At 52.6% G+C, this 14387-nt stretch overlaps 1 protein-coding gene across 4 annotated transcripts in view; it reads right to left on the bottom strand.

The window, feature by feature from the left end:
* Positions 1 to 7077: 7077 nt before the first annotated feature.
* Positions 7078 to 14387, bottom strand: part of SLC8A1 (solute carrier family 8 member A1) — a 105780-nt gene continuing 98470 nt past the window's right edge. For all 4 annotated transcript variants that reach the window (XM_071424064.1, XM_071424084.1, XM_071424054.1 and 1 more), the window contains 2 exons: positions 11627 to 11902; positions 7078 to 9578 (listed from right to left, as the gene is read on the bottom strand). In XM_071424064.1, the coding sequence (XP_071280165.1) occupies positions 9202 to 9578; positions 11627 to 11902 (653 nt within the window). In that variant the 3' untranslated portion in view covers positions 7078 to 9201. The remainder of the gene's footprint in view (positions 9579 to 11626; positions 11903 to 14387) is intronic.

The raw sequence follows: 14387 nt of genomic DNA on the forward strand, positions 1-14387 counted from the left end.
GCCTCGCCTGGTGCCAGTCTCCCCCTGCAGCACCGAGTCCACCAAACATTGAGATTTACATATTTTGCTTTGTTTATACAGCATGTACAGAATATACAGCATCGGACAATTATTTCCCAGTAGACTGGAAGTGTCTCCCAAGATGACCTCTTTTATCAACAAATATATATATAAATTGACAGTAATAAAAGAGTCGTACCAACAAATATTATGGCTTTTCAAATAGTGTAGCTGCATTGTGCCATTGAATTTGTGAGGAACTGTGACAGAGACAGAGAGACTGGGGGGCTCCAGCTGCTGAGCCTGGGGGTGACCCTCAGCTTGGGGCACAAGCTGGGGCAGGGCCAGCTCGTGGCGCCAAGCACGGCTCAGGTGGCAGAGGGAAGGTGGAGCTCAATTTATGACCCACGCTCTGGTTTCTGTCTCCAGGCAAACCAGCTCTCCTGCAAACTCTCAGCCCAGCTTTGGAATAATTTGGCTCTGTCCAGCTGGGGTCTGCCTGCCCTGTCCCTGCTGGGGGGACCAGGGGGCTGGTTGGGCTGTCAGAGATCTCTCCCTCTCTCTCTCTCTCTCTCTCTCTGTCAAGGTTTGCACAAGATGTCTGTCTGCCCTAGAGTGCCTTGTGGTTGTGAGGGGGGACACACACAGGGTGATGGGTGACAGGATGGTGGTGGCAGGTGGCTTTGGGTGCGTCAGGAAGGGTGGTCACAGCCTCCTCCCTGCCTGCCTGCCCCGTGCTGCTCCGGGGGAGCTGCCCCCGGGCTGAGCAGGGGCACATTGGTGCCTGTCAGAGACTGGCGCCTGTTAGAGGAGAGCAGGAAAGTGAGAGCCATTCTTTCTGGAGCACATCCAAAATTCCAGAGGACAACTTGCCTTGGCAGTGCTGTCCCCAGCCATCACCCTGGCATGGGGTGCCTGTGAGGAGACTCACCACACGCCTGCTGCCTGCCTCCCCCCATGGGCTGCATCCAGCCACCAGCTGTCCCCACCACTTCTCAGGCCCACTTTGAGCTCCTTCCCTCCTGCATCCCACTGTTCCAGGGGACCCTTGCTGTGGGGAGTGTCCAGCAGCCCTGGGACAGGCTGTGCAGGCAGATCCCTGCCCGAGTGTCCCTCTGCTCCTGAGAGGGACAGTGGGAGGAGCTGCTGACATGGATTACATCTCTGCCAAGAAAGATGTCCTCTTTTCTGAGATGGTTTCTCTAGAAGGAGGAGCAGCCATTCAAGTGTGCAGAAATGACTTTTGAGAACTGGAGTGGTCATTTAAGCATCAAGATAATTCGGCCACTTCATTACAGCAGAAAATAAGTGGTGGATCTAAATTACCCCTACTGTAGGGGTTTTTAACTAATTCCCATCTCATTTATCTCTCCTTTGGAATATTATGGCCACTCCTTGCAGGCCTCTCTGGCTGACGCTCCCACGAGGAAGCCCAGGGAGCCCAGGTGTCTCCTTTGGCTGTGCCTGCAGGATGCTGAGCAGGGAGCAGCCCCTCCCTCAGGGCAGCGATGAGGGAGTGAGTACCATGGGGAACTTGCTGCCTTTGAGATGGGGAGGTTTCCCAAGCACTGCCTGGCAGTCTGGCTGCTTTTTGCTGGGAATATCCCGTGGGTTTGTATTTGGGGTGGGAGGTAGGATGTGGTCTGTCTACTCCGTGTCCTCTTCTCGCTTGATCAGCGGTGATGTTCCCACGTGGTGAGCACTGGGTGTGCCACAGACCTCTCTGGGCAGCCTGGAGACAGCAGGAGGGATAAAGGTGCCCATCACTGCTGAGTGGCCTTCAGGAAGTTCATGATTTGGATTTTAGAACCGTGTTCCCACGTGGTGAGCACTGGGTGTGCCAGAGACCTCTCTGGGCAGCCTGGAGACAGCAGGAGGGATAAAGGTGCCCATCACTGCTGAGTGGCCTTCAGGAAGTTCATGATTTGGATTTTAGAACCTCATGCCAGGTCTTCTTGTCACAGAGACCCAGGATGCAAAGGGCTGCATTTCACAGAACCCTGTGTTTCATGGGTTTTGCCAGCATGGCTGTGTGTCTTCCAGCAGGAGCTAGGAATCTTAGTAGAATTCACCACCTTCTGCCTTTCATCCACAAATAAAACTGCTGGATTGCTGAGCAATGTCCTCAACAGGTAGTCTTGAGAGCTGGACTGTGTGCAGAGCTGTGCCTCCTAATGCTTAATGCATTATGGAAAAAAAGAAGTAGGACAAGTATTGTCAGGGAAAAAATAAATAACATTTTCCTCCTTGCTAACACAGTGCCTGCAATGTAAGAGATATTATTGCCATCTTTTGCTCTCTTGAGCTGCAGAAAGTAGTGTAAGTTGCCTGATTAAAGAGCAAGACAAGCAGGGCTCCTGCAAGGCTCCCTGCATGGGCACATTTTCCTCAAGAGCTCGCAAGATGAAGGAGGCAACATGGGGCCAGCAAATGAAGACACAAACAGTCATGAGTTTGTTCTCATTTGAGCAGGAGGAGTTCAGCCAAGGGCCAGCTCATCACAGCTCCTACTGCAAGGCAGGGCAGGGCACAGGGCTGGAGCTGAAGCCAAGGGAGGCATCTCAACATTACATGAAACAAGGAGAAATCCACTTGTGCACCTCCCCGCGTCCCTGGGAGTCACAAAGCTGCCAGTTTGTGAAACCTTTCAATAAATTTCCCAAACAAGCTCTGGGACACTTTTGCACCACCAGGATCCAGCCTTGCCTGTGCCAGCGCAGCAATTTCACAGGGACTTAGAAATTCTGCATGTTTCTAAGTATCTGTGCAAAGCAGCTCATCTGACAGAATCTCACACTTCTGTGAGCGAGGAGCCTGCCAGGGGCTGTGGGCTGGGGCAGAGGGGCACACACTCCTGGGGATGGCAGTGCCATGGACAGGCAATTTCCATCAGGAAAGCAGAGCAAGGCTGTGCTCCATGTAGGTCTGAGCCTCCCATCTGTCAAGAGACTCCTCTGAGCTGGAAGAAATGGAGGAGAAATAAATCCCACCTCCACAAAGAGGTTGGGAGGTGCAGGGAGAGAGCTTTGTGGCAGTTTCCCACATGCTGCAAGGGTTTAGGAGCTCGAAATGTGGATAAGCATCCCAAGCCATTGCAACTTGCTCTACTTCAAGTGCCCATTTCAAGCAAGGGCAGGAAAGCCTTGAACCCCCAGATAAAGCAAATTAGTTTGTTTTGAAAGCATAGAGGATATTTGGGTTAGGGGATGGAGTTGGAGCATCTGTGGGACTCCATAATGGTGGAAATTCAGCAAAAAATCTTCCACAGACTAATGAGTGAAGGACAATGGCACAATAAAAACTGTGCCTGTGGGCAGTGGCTGTGATGGTGCCTGGGTGATGAGCAGGAGGATTTGTGGGGTTTGTGTGGAAGTTTGCCTGCTCCTTGGTTTGTTGGACCTGCTCCAGGTCCATGATGTGGGGTGGTTCATCTTTGCCTTGAGACACAAACAGCAAGGCTGAGCTAACAAGTGCTGTTGTTCAGTGCAGTGAGGAAGGAAATCTGTCCCACACAGGAAACCCCCAGCTGTGGGATGCTCCTCTGCAGGGAGCTTGGGAGAAAATGGAATGTGAAGAGGTTTCACAGGGGAGGCAAGCACAGAGCAGGCTGCAGGCTGGATTGTCACTGCGTGTAGATTTTGGGACCTTGAGATGGCTTGAGGCAGAATGTGGAGGACCCTGGCATCAGGTGGGGTCACTAATGGTGGGTCACTAATGGTCCTTCCCATTGCCCCCCAAACCTGGGTGGGGCTGTGTACTGGAGGGGCAGAAAGCTTTCCAGGCCAAGGGCTGTTTTGACTCAGAGATAAAAATCCTGTCTGGGGTTGGTGCCCATGGGCAGCCAGAGAAGCTGGAGGCTGTGCTGTGTCTGTGCAGAAATCCAGGTGCATGCCCGTGCCCGTGGCAGCCAGGACATGCTGTGGCAGTGCTTGAACAAGGTTTCCAGGTCTGGGTGGGAGCCCTTGGCACTTGTCCCTTCCCTGTGCCCTCTGGTGCTGGCCATCCCACTGGCACACCCAGCTCCAGCAGGGCTCCACAGCACTGCTCTGGGAACACTGGGTGCCCCAGTGCCCTCTTCCCCACTTGTGGTGAGGGCAGCCCCAAGCTGGCATTCGCTTTGGGAAAGGGGAAGGAGCCAAGGGAGGGTGCAGAGCCTGCAGGAGGGGGTGCTGAACCACCCTGGGGGCACTGAGTCCCAGGGGCAGGACTGGCTGCTCTCGAGATGCTCCAGAGAGAGCAAGGCCCTGTGGAGACTCCTTGGATGCTCTCAGGGGCATCCCACAGGCAGAAAACCCTGCTGGTAGCAGCAAGCTCCTGCCTGTCTTTGCTGATAACAGCTCCTATGTGGCCAGGCAGGCCCCTTTCCCTTGCAGTGTGCCTTCCCTCTGTGTGAGGGGTGCTGCTGGCTGGCAAGAGGTACTTGGCACCTCCAGTTCCAACAGCAGAAAGGCTCAAGTCCTTAAAAGGTGAGGAATCTCTCTGTATTTATTGTCCCTCGGCACTTTTTGCAAGAATATGGACGCCTCTGGATGCTTTCCTGTGCAAGCCAGTGTTTTACAAGATAAACAGGCTTTTCCACAGCTGTACTGAGCACGGGTATAGGCATCAGTAGTTGGTCATTGTGTGCTCAGAGAGGCCAGAGAGGTTCCAGGTGCTCTGCAAACACGTTTCTCCAGGTGGGCTTGGGTGCCAAAGCCTACAGAAAATAATGCAAGGCTTTGTCCTGGAATTACACCATCCAGCATTCAGTTTTCCTCACTTTCTGGCTCTGCTCAGCTCTGTCCCTCCAGGAATGTAGTTGAACTTCCTCCTGAGTTATGTATACGGCCACCAACGCCGGCGATTCTTACGCGAGAATTTAAAAATAGCTGTAACAATAACACAGGGGCTCTGCCTCCCCAGTCCCTGCCCACAGCAGAAATAGAGCAGAGAGTTCACAGCCAGGCTTGTGACCATGGCGGGCTCCAGGCCTCCCTTCTCCCCCCTGTCCCTCCAGGGAGCAGGGATGAAGATGCACAAAGGAGTCTTGTGATGGTCCCTCAGCCCAGAGGCACCAGGGGCTGCCTGGCAGGGGTGACACAGGGACAGGAGCCTCGTTTGGCTGGAGATGAGGGGTTCACACCTTGGCATGGAGCAGTCCATGTGCTGCCCTGGCACAGGTGGCAGTAGGGGTGGGCTCAGCCACGAGGCACTGCAGATCTGTGGCTCTTTCCTTTTTTCTTGTGCCTTCTCCCAGTGTTCAGGTTGTGGCTGGCATTTGCCTCCACGCCTGCTGAGCCCCGAAGAGCTGGAAATAGTTTGTCCAAGATGGCTGGGGCTGTCACTGGTGTGCTCCTTCTGCTTGTCCCCACGTGCTTGGCAGTAGCCTGTGGAGTTATTTGGGTGTCTCCTGTCTCTGAATGTCCTTTGGATATGTGCTGCATCCTTTTCCATGGAAAAGTTTGCCTTTGGCTGGTGGGGTGATGAGAGGGGGTGAGAGCAAATGGGGCAGGGAAATGGACGAAGGCCGAGGGTTTGAACTGCTGCTTCTGGCAACATCCATAAACCCAGGCCTTTACCAGAGGTGCTTGATGCTCTCCCTGTGCAGGCAAGGGTGGGAGGCTGGACGAGGAAGAGATGGGAGAGTTCTGGCATTGGGCAGGTGATCCAGGGAGCTGAGCTGTGACAAGGCGTGACTGTGCCGGGGATGTGCTGCCTCCCAGCACTGCCAGCCAGTGTCTTCTCAGGGAGGACAGTTCTCTTCTGCCTCTGGAGAGTGTGGTTTGAAGAGGAGACTGTGCAGAAGAGCAGGCCTGGCACCCTTGGGAACACTGCTTCCCCTGGCTGCTCCCCCGGGACCTCTCCATGAGCCACTGGGCACACTCAGGTCACACTGGGCACACTCAGGTCACACTGCACAGCCTTGGTAAAGATGCCCAAAAGCACACAGCTGGCAGAGAGCAACTGCAGGAATAGGGCTGGTGTTCAGCCTTGTCCTCAGCAAGCACTGCTCCATCATTCCCTTTGGAAAGCTCCATGAGCACAAGAGTTATTTACTGCCTGCTAACCTGAGTTGCCACACAAGTCCCATTTGACTTGTTAATTACTTCAGCAAGGCAATTCATTCTGAAGAAGCAAATGATGAGGGGAAAACACCTACATCACCTTTCAGCAGATGCAATTACTGGGTCAGAAGAGCTGCTTTGCTTTCACAATCCACTGCCTGGGACAAGCACAGGGACACTGCTGGCCATGCTCTCTGCTGGGGAGTGTTGAAGGCAGTGCTTGCCTGGGGCCCATCTCCAGGGCTCGTGTTTGAGTTCAGCTGTCAGAGCAGGACCTCCCAAGTGTTGCAGGGAGGGTTTATCTAGGGACAGCTCAACAGACGCTGGATGAAACAAAGGGAGGAGCAACATCCCTGGCCATGGGGAGACTTTTCTCCTCCTCAGTGCTGGCTGAGTTGTGTCGAGGCACAGATGGGTCTGAAATGGCCCACGGCACCTGGGCTGGGGCATGGGCAGGCACCTCCTGAGAGCAGCCCAGCCTCGTGGGGCACCTCAGGTCTGCTTTGGCATCCATGGACCCTGCCCTGGTAATGCACCTCTTGCATTCTCCCTCATAGTTAGCTCATGGTTTAACCCTCACAGGTCTCTGTGAGGCTGTAGTGAGAGCAGTTCTATAGAGGTCACAAGCAGAAAGAGCTGCTTGGTACCTTGGGGGCACATCCACGGCTCTCCCCAAGCCTAGGGCAAGCCAGCACTGGCCAGGGAGGCAGCACAGGGGCAGCTCCTGGCCCCAGGAGGGTGGGCTGCCCTGCAGTTTTGTCCCTGGGTGGTTTCCTGCATCCCCCTGAGAGTGGAGCAGGCTGTGAGCCCTGGCTGTAGCGCAGCACACACCGAGCCTGAGGCACCATGGAGATGGAGAGGGAGGAAGGGCATGGGATGGGGCAGGGGCGGCCGTGCCAAGGCACCACTGCCCCTGCCAGAGGCAGAAACACGGGGAAGGCAAACCAATGAGTCAAGGAAAGATGGCTACAATGGAAACAGCTGGAGGGGAGAGAAGAGTTTTCCATAGACAATATGCAGGAGCAGTACTGGATCCATCAGGAATCATTACAAACTTTATTTCTCTGTGCATTGTGTACCATTGATAAGGATTATCACAATTAGTGGACTCACTGCCTATAGTGGTGGGCAATACACACAAAGAAAAAAATGAAGCCAAACAGATGAAAATGAAATCATTGTACATAAAGGTAATCATAAACCTGAACAACCTGCACCTGTGTTTGATTTTTCCCCCAAAACAATGAGAAACAAAAAAGAAAAACCCCAAAACAAATCAAAAGTGAAAAAAGGCTCGAGAACAAAAAAAACCCCACAACTTCATATTCCTAGAGAAAATCTTACAGCAGGTTAATTAAAATTTCCACAGATAGTTCAAGATGAGTACAAATACCCCCAGCCAGCTGGTTATGGTACAAGCATCAGACATGGTTTTCAGCTGAGTGGGAAGAGTTCACCATGGGCATGCAGGCTGGGAGTTTGCCTGGCTGGAATGTGAGGAAGCCTGGCAAAGGGCAGCGGGTCAGGAGACATCTCTCAACACCAGTGCCCAGTGTCTGCCCCGTGCTGCGCCCTGGGGAGCTCTACACCCACATTTCCCTGGCTCAGCTCTCTATCCCAGCCTGCATTCCTGGCACCTAGGGGTGATGCTGAGTCACACCTCCCTGTCTCATCCTGTCCAGTGACTTGGAGAGTGCAAAACATGACCTTTTCCTGGGGGGATGCATCCTGGTCACCGCTCAGTGGAGTGGGAGATCTCGTACGGCCCTTCAGCCCTGCCTCCAAATGGCTGTGGGGAAGGACCAGCTTTGGGGACTGGTCCTGATGGCTTAACACTCAGAAACAGGGGCTGTCACTACACCTCTGGGGCTACAGGCAATAGCAGGGGGCCAAGGGCTTTGAGGCAGCCACCGACTCGAAAGGCAGAAGCATGTGAGGTGCTGGGAGTCAGCCAAGCTTGTTCCCCTCAGACTGCTCACCCCACTCCCTGGGACCCTGTGTAACACCTCCTGTGGGCAGAGGAGGCCTCACACTGGCTTCAGCACGTCAGAGGACCCCATCCACACAGCTGCACAGAGCCTGAAGTCTCTGGAGTGTGGGTTTTCCTCCCCTGAAAACCTACAACTGCATGGCTGTTATTGCTTCTCATGGAGCCATGCCACGAGCAGTAAGTGGGGACAGCTTTCCCTCCTTTCCACCCCCGCTAAAAGGAAACAAACAAACAAACGAGCAAAACCCTATGGCAAAACTGAACTAACTAAAAATAAATAAAACCCAGTGAAAAGAAAATGCTTGTAATCTGCAATGCTCAACCCACATGGTTGGAAGGACTATCGCTATAGGATGCTATATACAGATAGATTTCATTTCATTCATGCAAATGTTACAAGTACCACGACAGCATGCCCGAGGAGGCGGAGGAGTGGGAGGAAGGCTCCCGCCGCTCCGCGCGGCCTCGGCTTGGGACACGGGACACGAGGCTGCGGCTGTGCACCCCCAAAGCATGGACAGGGAAAGGTGAGGGGCATGTGGGTGGGAAATGCTAGTTGTACACACGCCAAAACGAAACAAAAAAACCAACCCCAAAGCAATGACGAAAACGGTTTGTGTTCTATCCTTAGAAAGCTCCCAGTTTCCCCTTGTCTTCAGTTCGGTCTCTCGCTCCTCTCCAGCAGGGCCAGAGGGCCTGTTCCCGGGTGGTGAAGGCAGCTGGATGGCGGTGGGAGATCAGAACCCTTGCTCTCCTCTCCTTCCCTTGCCCACTGCTCTGTTTCTCACCAGCTACTCTGGCCTTGCTCACACCGACGCACCCCGGTCGCCTTCTCATCCATCTTCCCGGGGCCAGCGGGTGGGAGTCAGCGATGGAAGGGGCTTGGTGGCCATCGGCCGCTCCTGTTGGTCGAGTTGCAGAAAGGGCCCTGCCCCTGGCTCCTGGCTGGGGCCGCTGCCTGGGGAGGGGTCCTGCTGGCTTTGGGGTCCTGCCTAGTTCAAAGGATGCTCCAAAGCCGCTTTCCATCAGCAGGTGTGTGAACATGGCAAATCTCTTTTATTCTTTCTCTGTTCATTATACACAGCTTTATATCTATATCTATACCTATATATCACTCTATATAGATATATATAGATATACACATATTTACTATCTCTGATTGTCCCTTTAGAAGCCCTTTATGTGGCAGTAGGCTTCCAGAGATGAGAAGAATATGTACAAGAGCCAGAGGAGGATAAAGAGTGAGGATGTGAGCAGCTTGGAAGTCCGCGGCCCGCCCAGCTCACCTCCGATCTCGGGTCTCCGCCGGTAGAGCAGCACTCCCACACTGATAAAAGCAAAAATGGTGAAGAGGGTGACGGAGAAGGCCAGTGTGCCAGGGGAGACTTGGAAGGCTTGTCCGTGTGCCGCGTGGTAGATGGCTGCGATGGACCAGGCCACCCCGATGCCCAGGAAAACGTTCACAGCGTTGCTCCCGGTGACGTTCCCGATGGACGCGTCCGCGTACTGGTCCTGCGTTGCTGCTACTTTGCTGGCAAATGTGTCTGCAAAGGAAAGACGGGGAGAAACCCTCAGGAAACACCCAGGAAAAGAGGGCAGCTTGGGGACAAATGTCAATGGCAACACCTGGGGAAAGAAAATAATGGGTAAGGGGATAGGGTACAGCCCCTTCTAATGGAAATTCCAGGGAATCAGGGGACCATCTGGCTCTTCTTGGACCATCAGGGTCTGGAAATGCACAGGGGGGAATCTCAATGGTCAGAAATACAGGGCTTCCCCCAGTATGGCCTCTAGCACCTTTTGCCTCCCTGAAGCCTTGTGCAGGCCCTGACACCTTGGTAAACCAGGTCATCCTCCAACCCTTGGGAAGAAAAACTGTGTGGGTGGGTGCATGCTTGCCCAGGTGCTCTGCCAGCTTTAGTACCAGTGACAAAACTTGGCTGGCCATTTTAATGGAAAACCTTGTGTCAGGCAGACCAGCCTGACTCCGCTCTGCACCCCAGGGAAGTGCTGATTTTACATCCAAACCCACTCTGGATCTGCAGAGGGAAGGAAAAGCAGGAGGGATTAGCCCGTGGGTTGGTTCAGGTGAGCACCCTCAGCTAACAATGAGAAGGTGAGTCCTGAACATATCTGCACTCCCAGATTCCCTTGAGTACAGTCAGCCCAGTGTGGCTCAGGAAAAGAAAACAATGAGGTCATATTTCACATTTTTATATTCTACAGAATTTCCTTTCTGTTCCTCCCCAATGGGCTCCAAGGTGTGATGGCAAAGTGCAGCCTGGCACAAAGATCCAGCTCCATGGAACAGGAGGGGATGGGCACATAGAAGCACAGTGAGAGGGTCCATTTGCAGCAAAGAAATCAAAAGTCTGCTTTATTAAAAAAAAAAAAAAAGCTGCCATGGAAATGCACCTAAGGGAAGGAAAAGGCCTTGATCATGGTGCAGTGACAGAGTTGTGGGACAGTGCTGATGCCTTTGTGGCTCTGCAGCTGCCACTGGGGGAGAAGGGATGAGTGTAGAAACAACCACATGCACTTCTGCAAGTTTGAGCAGTGCTTTCAATACAGAGAAAGTCCCTGTTAGTGTTGATTTCTGTGTGCCCTCCTCTGGTGCCTGCCCATCTCCTGGAAAGCAGGGCTGAACCAGCACCCAGCTAACACAGCAAGGCCTGGGAGCCAACTGAAACAAGAGTAGCCCAATGTATTCTAAAAAAGAACTTCTTAAATGCCACCTTATGCCAGCCAAAGCAGGAGGGAAGACTTTCACTGTCAAACATGTGAAGAAGCTCTGCAAACCTTCTGCTAAAGCCTCTGCTGCCAGAGGTCTAAAAAATGCTCCTTCTTCTGTTCCTTGCCCCAGATCTGTTCTCTTTTGGTTCTGCTGCTTCTTCTCTTTGCCTTTGCTAGCAGTAGGACAATTTCAGGATCTTTGAGCATCTAGGTGCTGATAACTGCAAGTTTGAAGGTGGTGAGGGAAGGTGTGACTGATGCAAAGGATGGTTGGGGTGGGTCAGAGCCCCTTGTCCAGAAATCAGGCTCTGCCTGCCCAGCACAGCCCATGGGAGAAGCTGAGTGAAAGGCACAGACTCTCTTACACAAGCTGACATGGGAATCCACAGAGCTTCACAAGTTGCATTTCAAGAGTTCCCCAGCTCAGCAACCTCACCTTGATCCATCTGAACCTTGTCTCACACAAAGGTGTCCATGCTGGAAAGTGTGCCCTGAGTACAGACTCACACTTAATTCACCAGGAGCAAGGTGAAAGCAGCAGATGCTTAAGATGCAGGACTGCCAATGCTGGCAGCATTTTAACTGAAGGCAAATTCCAACCCTGAAAGTGGATACCAGGGAGGCTGCCCACAGAAACAGATATTTCACAGTCTTTACAGTGGGATGGGCCTTGAAATAATACCCACGGGACTGAATCCACATCCTGGTTCTATCCTTCAGCCCATCTGAGACCATAAACCAATTTCCATCTATATCTCAAACCTGTGCTTTGGGATCCTGCAGAGCACAGCCCTCCCCAGCCCCAGCCCCAGCCTGGGTGGAGATGGAGCTTCACAGCAAACCCCGTGGCTGTGCTTACCTGGCACCGATGTCCCCAGGGCGACAAACACGACGGCAGTGACGGAGTCCTTCAAGCCAATGGTGCAGCCAAAGTGGGATGCCAGGTCACCAATGAAAGCTGTCAGGAGCCCAATCATGAGGATGGAGACAACGAAGCAAGCCCAGCCATTCCAGTAGTCTGTCGGGGGCACGAAGGCAAAAAGGACCTTCCAGAAGACGGTCAGAAAGTGCATCACGTAGTCAAAGCAGGAGGGCAGCTTCTCCTCCCCACATTCATCGTCATCGTCATCTTCTCCTGGAGAACACAGCAGTGCCTGATCAGATTTGCTCATCCTGGGGGAGGTTGGGCAAAGCTCCTGTGCAAACTGCAGTTCCTAAAATGCTGTGTCTCATGATTTGGGCCCTGGAAGGCCTTGACTTCCAAATGTCTTATTTTCTGAGCAATCATCAGAGTGGCTCGATGACCTTTCCTTACCCTTTCCACAGCACAGAGACAGACCCCAGAGGCAATGGTTTAAAAAAACAACCTGCACTTCAGAAAATGCAGACCCTTGTGCCAGCACCTCTGCCTGAATTTAACCATCAGTTGCTTTCTGGGACTCAGCTCCTGCTCAAGAGCTCTTCCTCCAGAAGAAGTGGGAAAAAGCCAAGCTTGTGCTGGCTGGAGCTGACTGTGGCAGGGAAACCCACTGAGAGCAACTCCTGCCTTGAGGAGACTCCCACAGGGAAGCTCCTTCTGGGCTGCTCTGAGCTGCTTTCCACAAGTGCCTGCAATTGCTTTTAGCTCTCTGGAAAGGCAGCTGGCTTTGGTGGTTGCTGAGCTGCTCTGGTGCTTCACCTTACCTTTGCTGCAAACCAGGATCAAGTGATGGATTTTTGCCTGCCCTAAAGCCTCCCTGCTCAATCACTGCTGGCTGTCCTTCCCTGCTGCACTTCCCTGCCCCTTCACATGCTTCCCTATAAGCTCTGGTTGCCCATTCCTTGATGTCTGGTCTGTCCTAGGTCAGTGGGAACTCCCTTTCCTGCTCCAGGCATTGGCACCTCACCTGTCTCTGCAAAAGCACTTGGCATCCAGCCTACAGGGAGTCCCCACGGGGTGGGGGTGACCCCACCAGGGAGCCCCCTGGGGCTGGTGGCCCCTTGCCTGGCTCCTGCAGCTCTGAGGAGCTGTCTGGAGAGCCTGCTGGCCAGCCTGTGCCTTGGGCAAGCTGCATGGCAAATGTGGGGCCTCCCCAGCCTGGCACAGTGCACAACATCACTGTTGTGGCATAGTCAAAAACTCCTCCTGCTCACACTGGAACCACTCCCAGACTTGAAGGGGAGGTGACACTTTTCCAGCTAAGCCAGTGGGAGCTTTCCTGCTGCCCTTAAGAAACAAGGATGAGTTTCTAAGTCACAAATGTTCGGGATTCCAAGGCTAAGTCATGCTAAAGACATCTCTTGCATTTTGTCTGGTGATTTTCCATGTCTTTGATGCTTTTTGTTTTCCCACCAAGTATGTGGACCACGAGGTCTCCCTGCATGGCTGTTGAAAGAAGCCCCTTAGCAAGGGGAAGATGCAAGCTTTGGAGCTTCAAACTCACTATGGCAGAAACAGCAGCTAATCAGTGTTATTATTTTGGCAGATATAAATACCCATTCCTGCGCACTGTTGTGAAGATAAGGAGCAGTTTTCCAGCCTGGAAAGCCTATGTTGGCCTGTGTTTTCCCTCAATGTGCAAAGGCTGCTAATGGCAGGATACACCATGCTGTGCTCGAGCTGTAATTCTGCAGCAGGTACTTCAATCCTCTGCCAAGCTCAGGGAAGCATCAGGACTGCTATGGACCTGAATCTTTATGGAGATGATAAAACAGACTGAAAAATGAACATGAATGCCACTGTCATAACACTCATCCAGATCTGCCTATCATTGTGTTAAGCAGCCATGATGTCTCTGTTTTGAAGAGCTGGCCAGATCTTGTGGAGGTGACTTGAAACACGGAGTGGTGACCCAGGGGCGCATTCACAAACAGGCCTGCAAGCCCCAGAATGTTTTTGCTGTGGAAGAAACTTTATAGCTTTTGGGAGCAGACTAAAGGAGCTGAGTGACAGGCTCTGGACAGCCCAGAATGGCACAGCACAGTGTGGCACAGCCTTGTCTGTGCACTGCCCTTCCACAGACCTCACCTTCTGCTGCTCCATCCCCCGGTAAACACTGCCCTGAGTTGATCATTGGGTGGGAAATGGGGGTTTAAAGTTTCTTTTCTCAGCTGGGATGTTACATTTTGAAGTGGTGATGGGTGACTTTCACCTGGTATCCAGAGTGAGCTTTGGGGGAAAAACTCAAACCCAATCTCCAGTGCTTAAGGCATTTTAACTTATCTGGCACAAAGCTTGAGGAGCTAAAGCCAGGGTACCTCCAGAGCTCAGAGACAAACTACCACTGAGATCCACAACTGCAAGGGACAGCTCATGTCCACCAAAATACATCCCATTTATTAAATGCATGTTAATCATCTGTTAGCTCTGATCATGGCTGTATATTCCAGATATGAGGGCAACAGGGCATCCACATAACTGCAGTCTTTATGTGTGTCACAGAAATGGGATCCAACCATCAGTGACTATCTTTGCTTTAACATGGGATGCAATTACATAATTGGTTCTGGCATAGATTAGTTTAGCCATATTAGCTACAAAACCTGCAGCAAGGATTGTCTTGCATGATAAGTTCATGCTGAATCCAAAATAATGGGAGGCTCTTGCCTGGAGGCTCTGAGAAGAACTGTGCTACAAGAGG

Source organism: Agelaius tricolor, unplaced genomic scaffold, assembly GCF_023055355.1.
Source record: "Agelaius tricolor isolate 1412-34295 unplaced genomic scaffold, bAgeTri1.0.p SCAF_1, whole genome shotgun sequence".
NCBI classification, from domain to species: Eukaryota; Metazoa; Chordata; class Aves; order Passeriformes; family Icteridae; genus Agelaius; species Agelaius tricolor.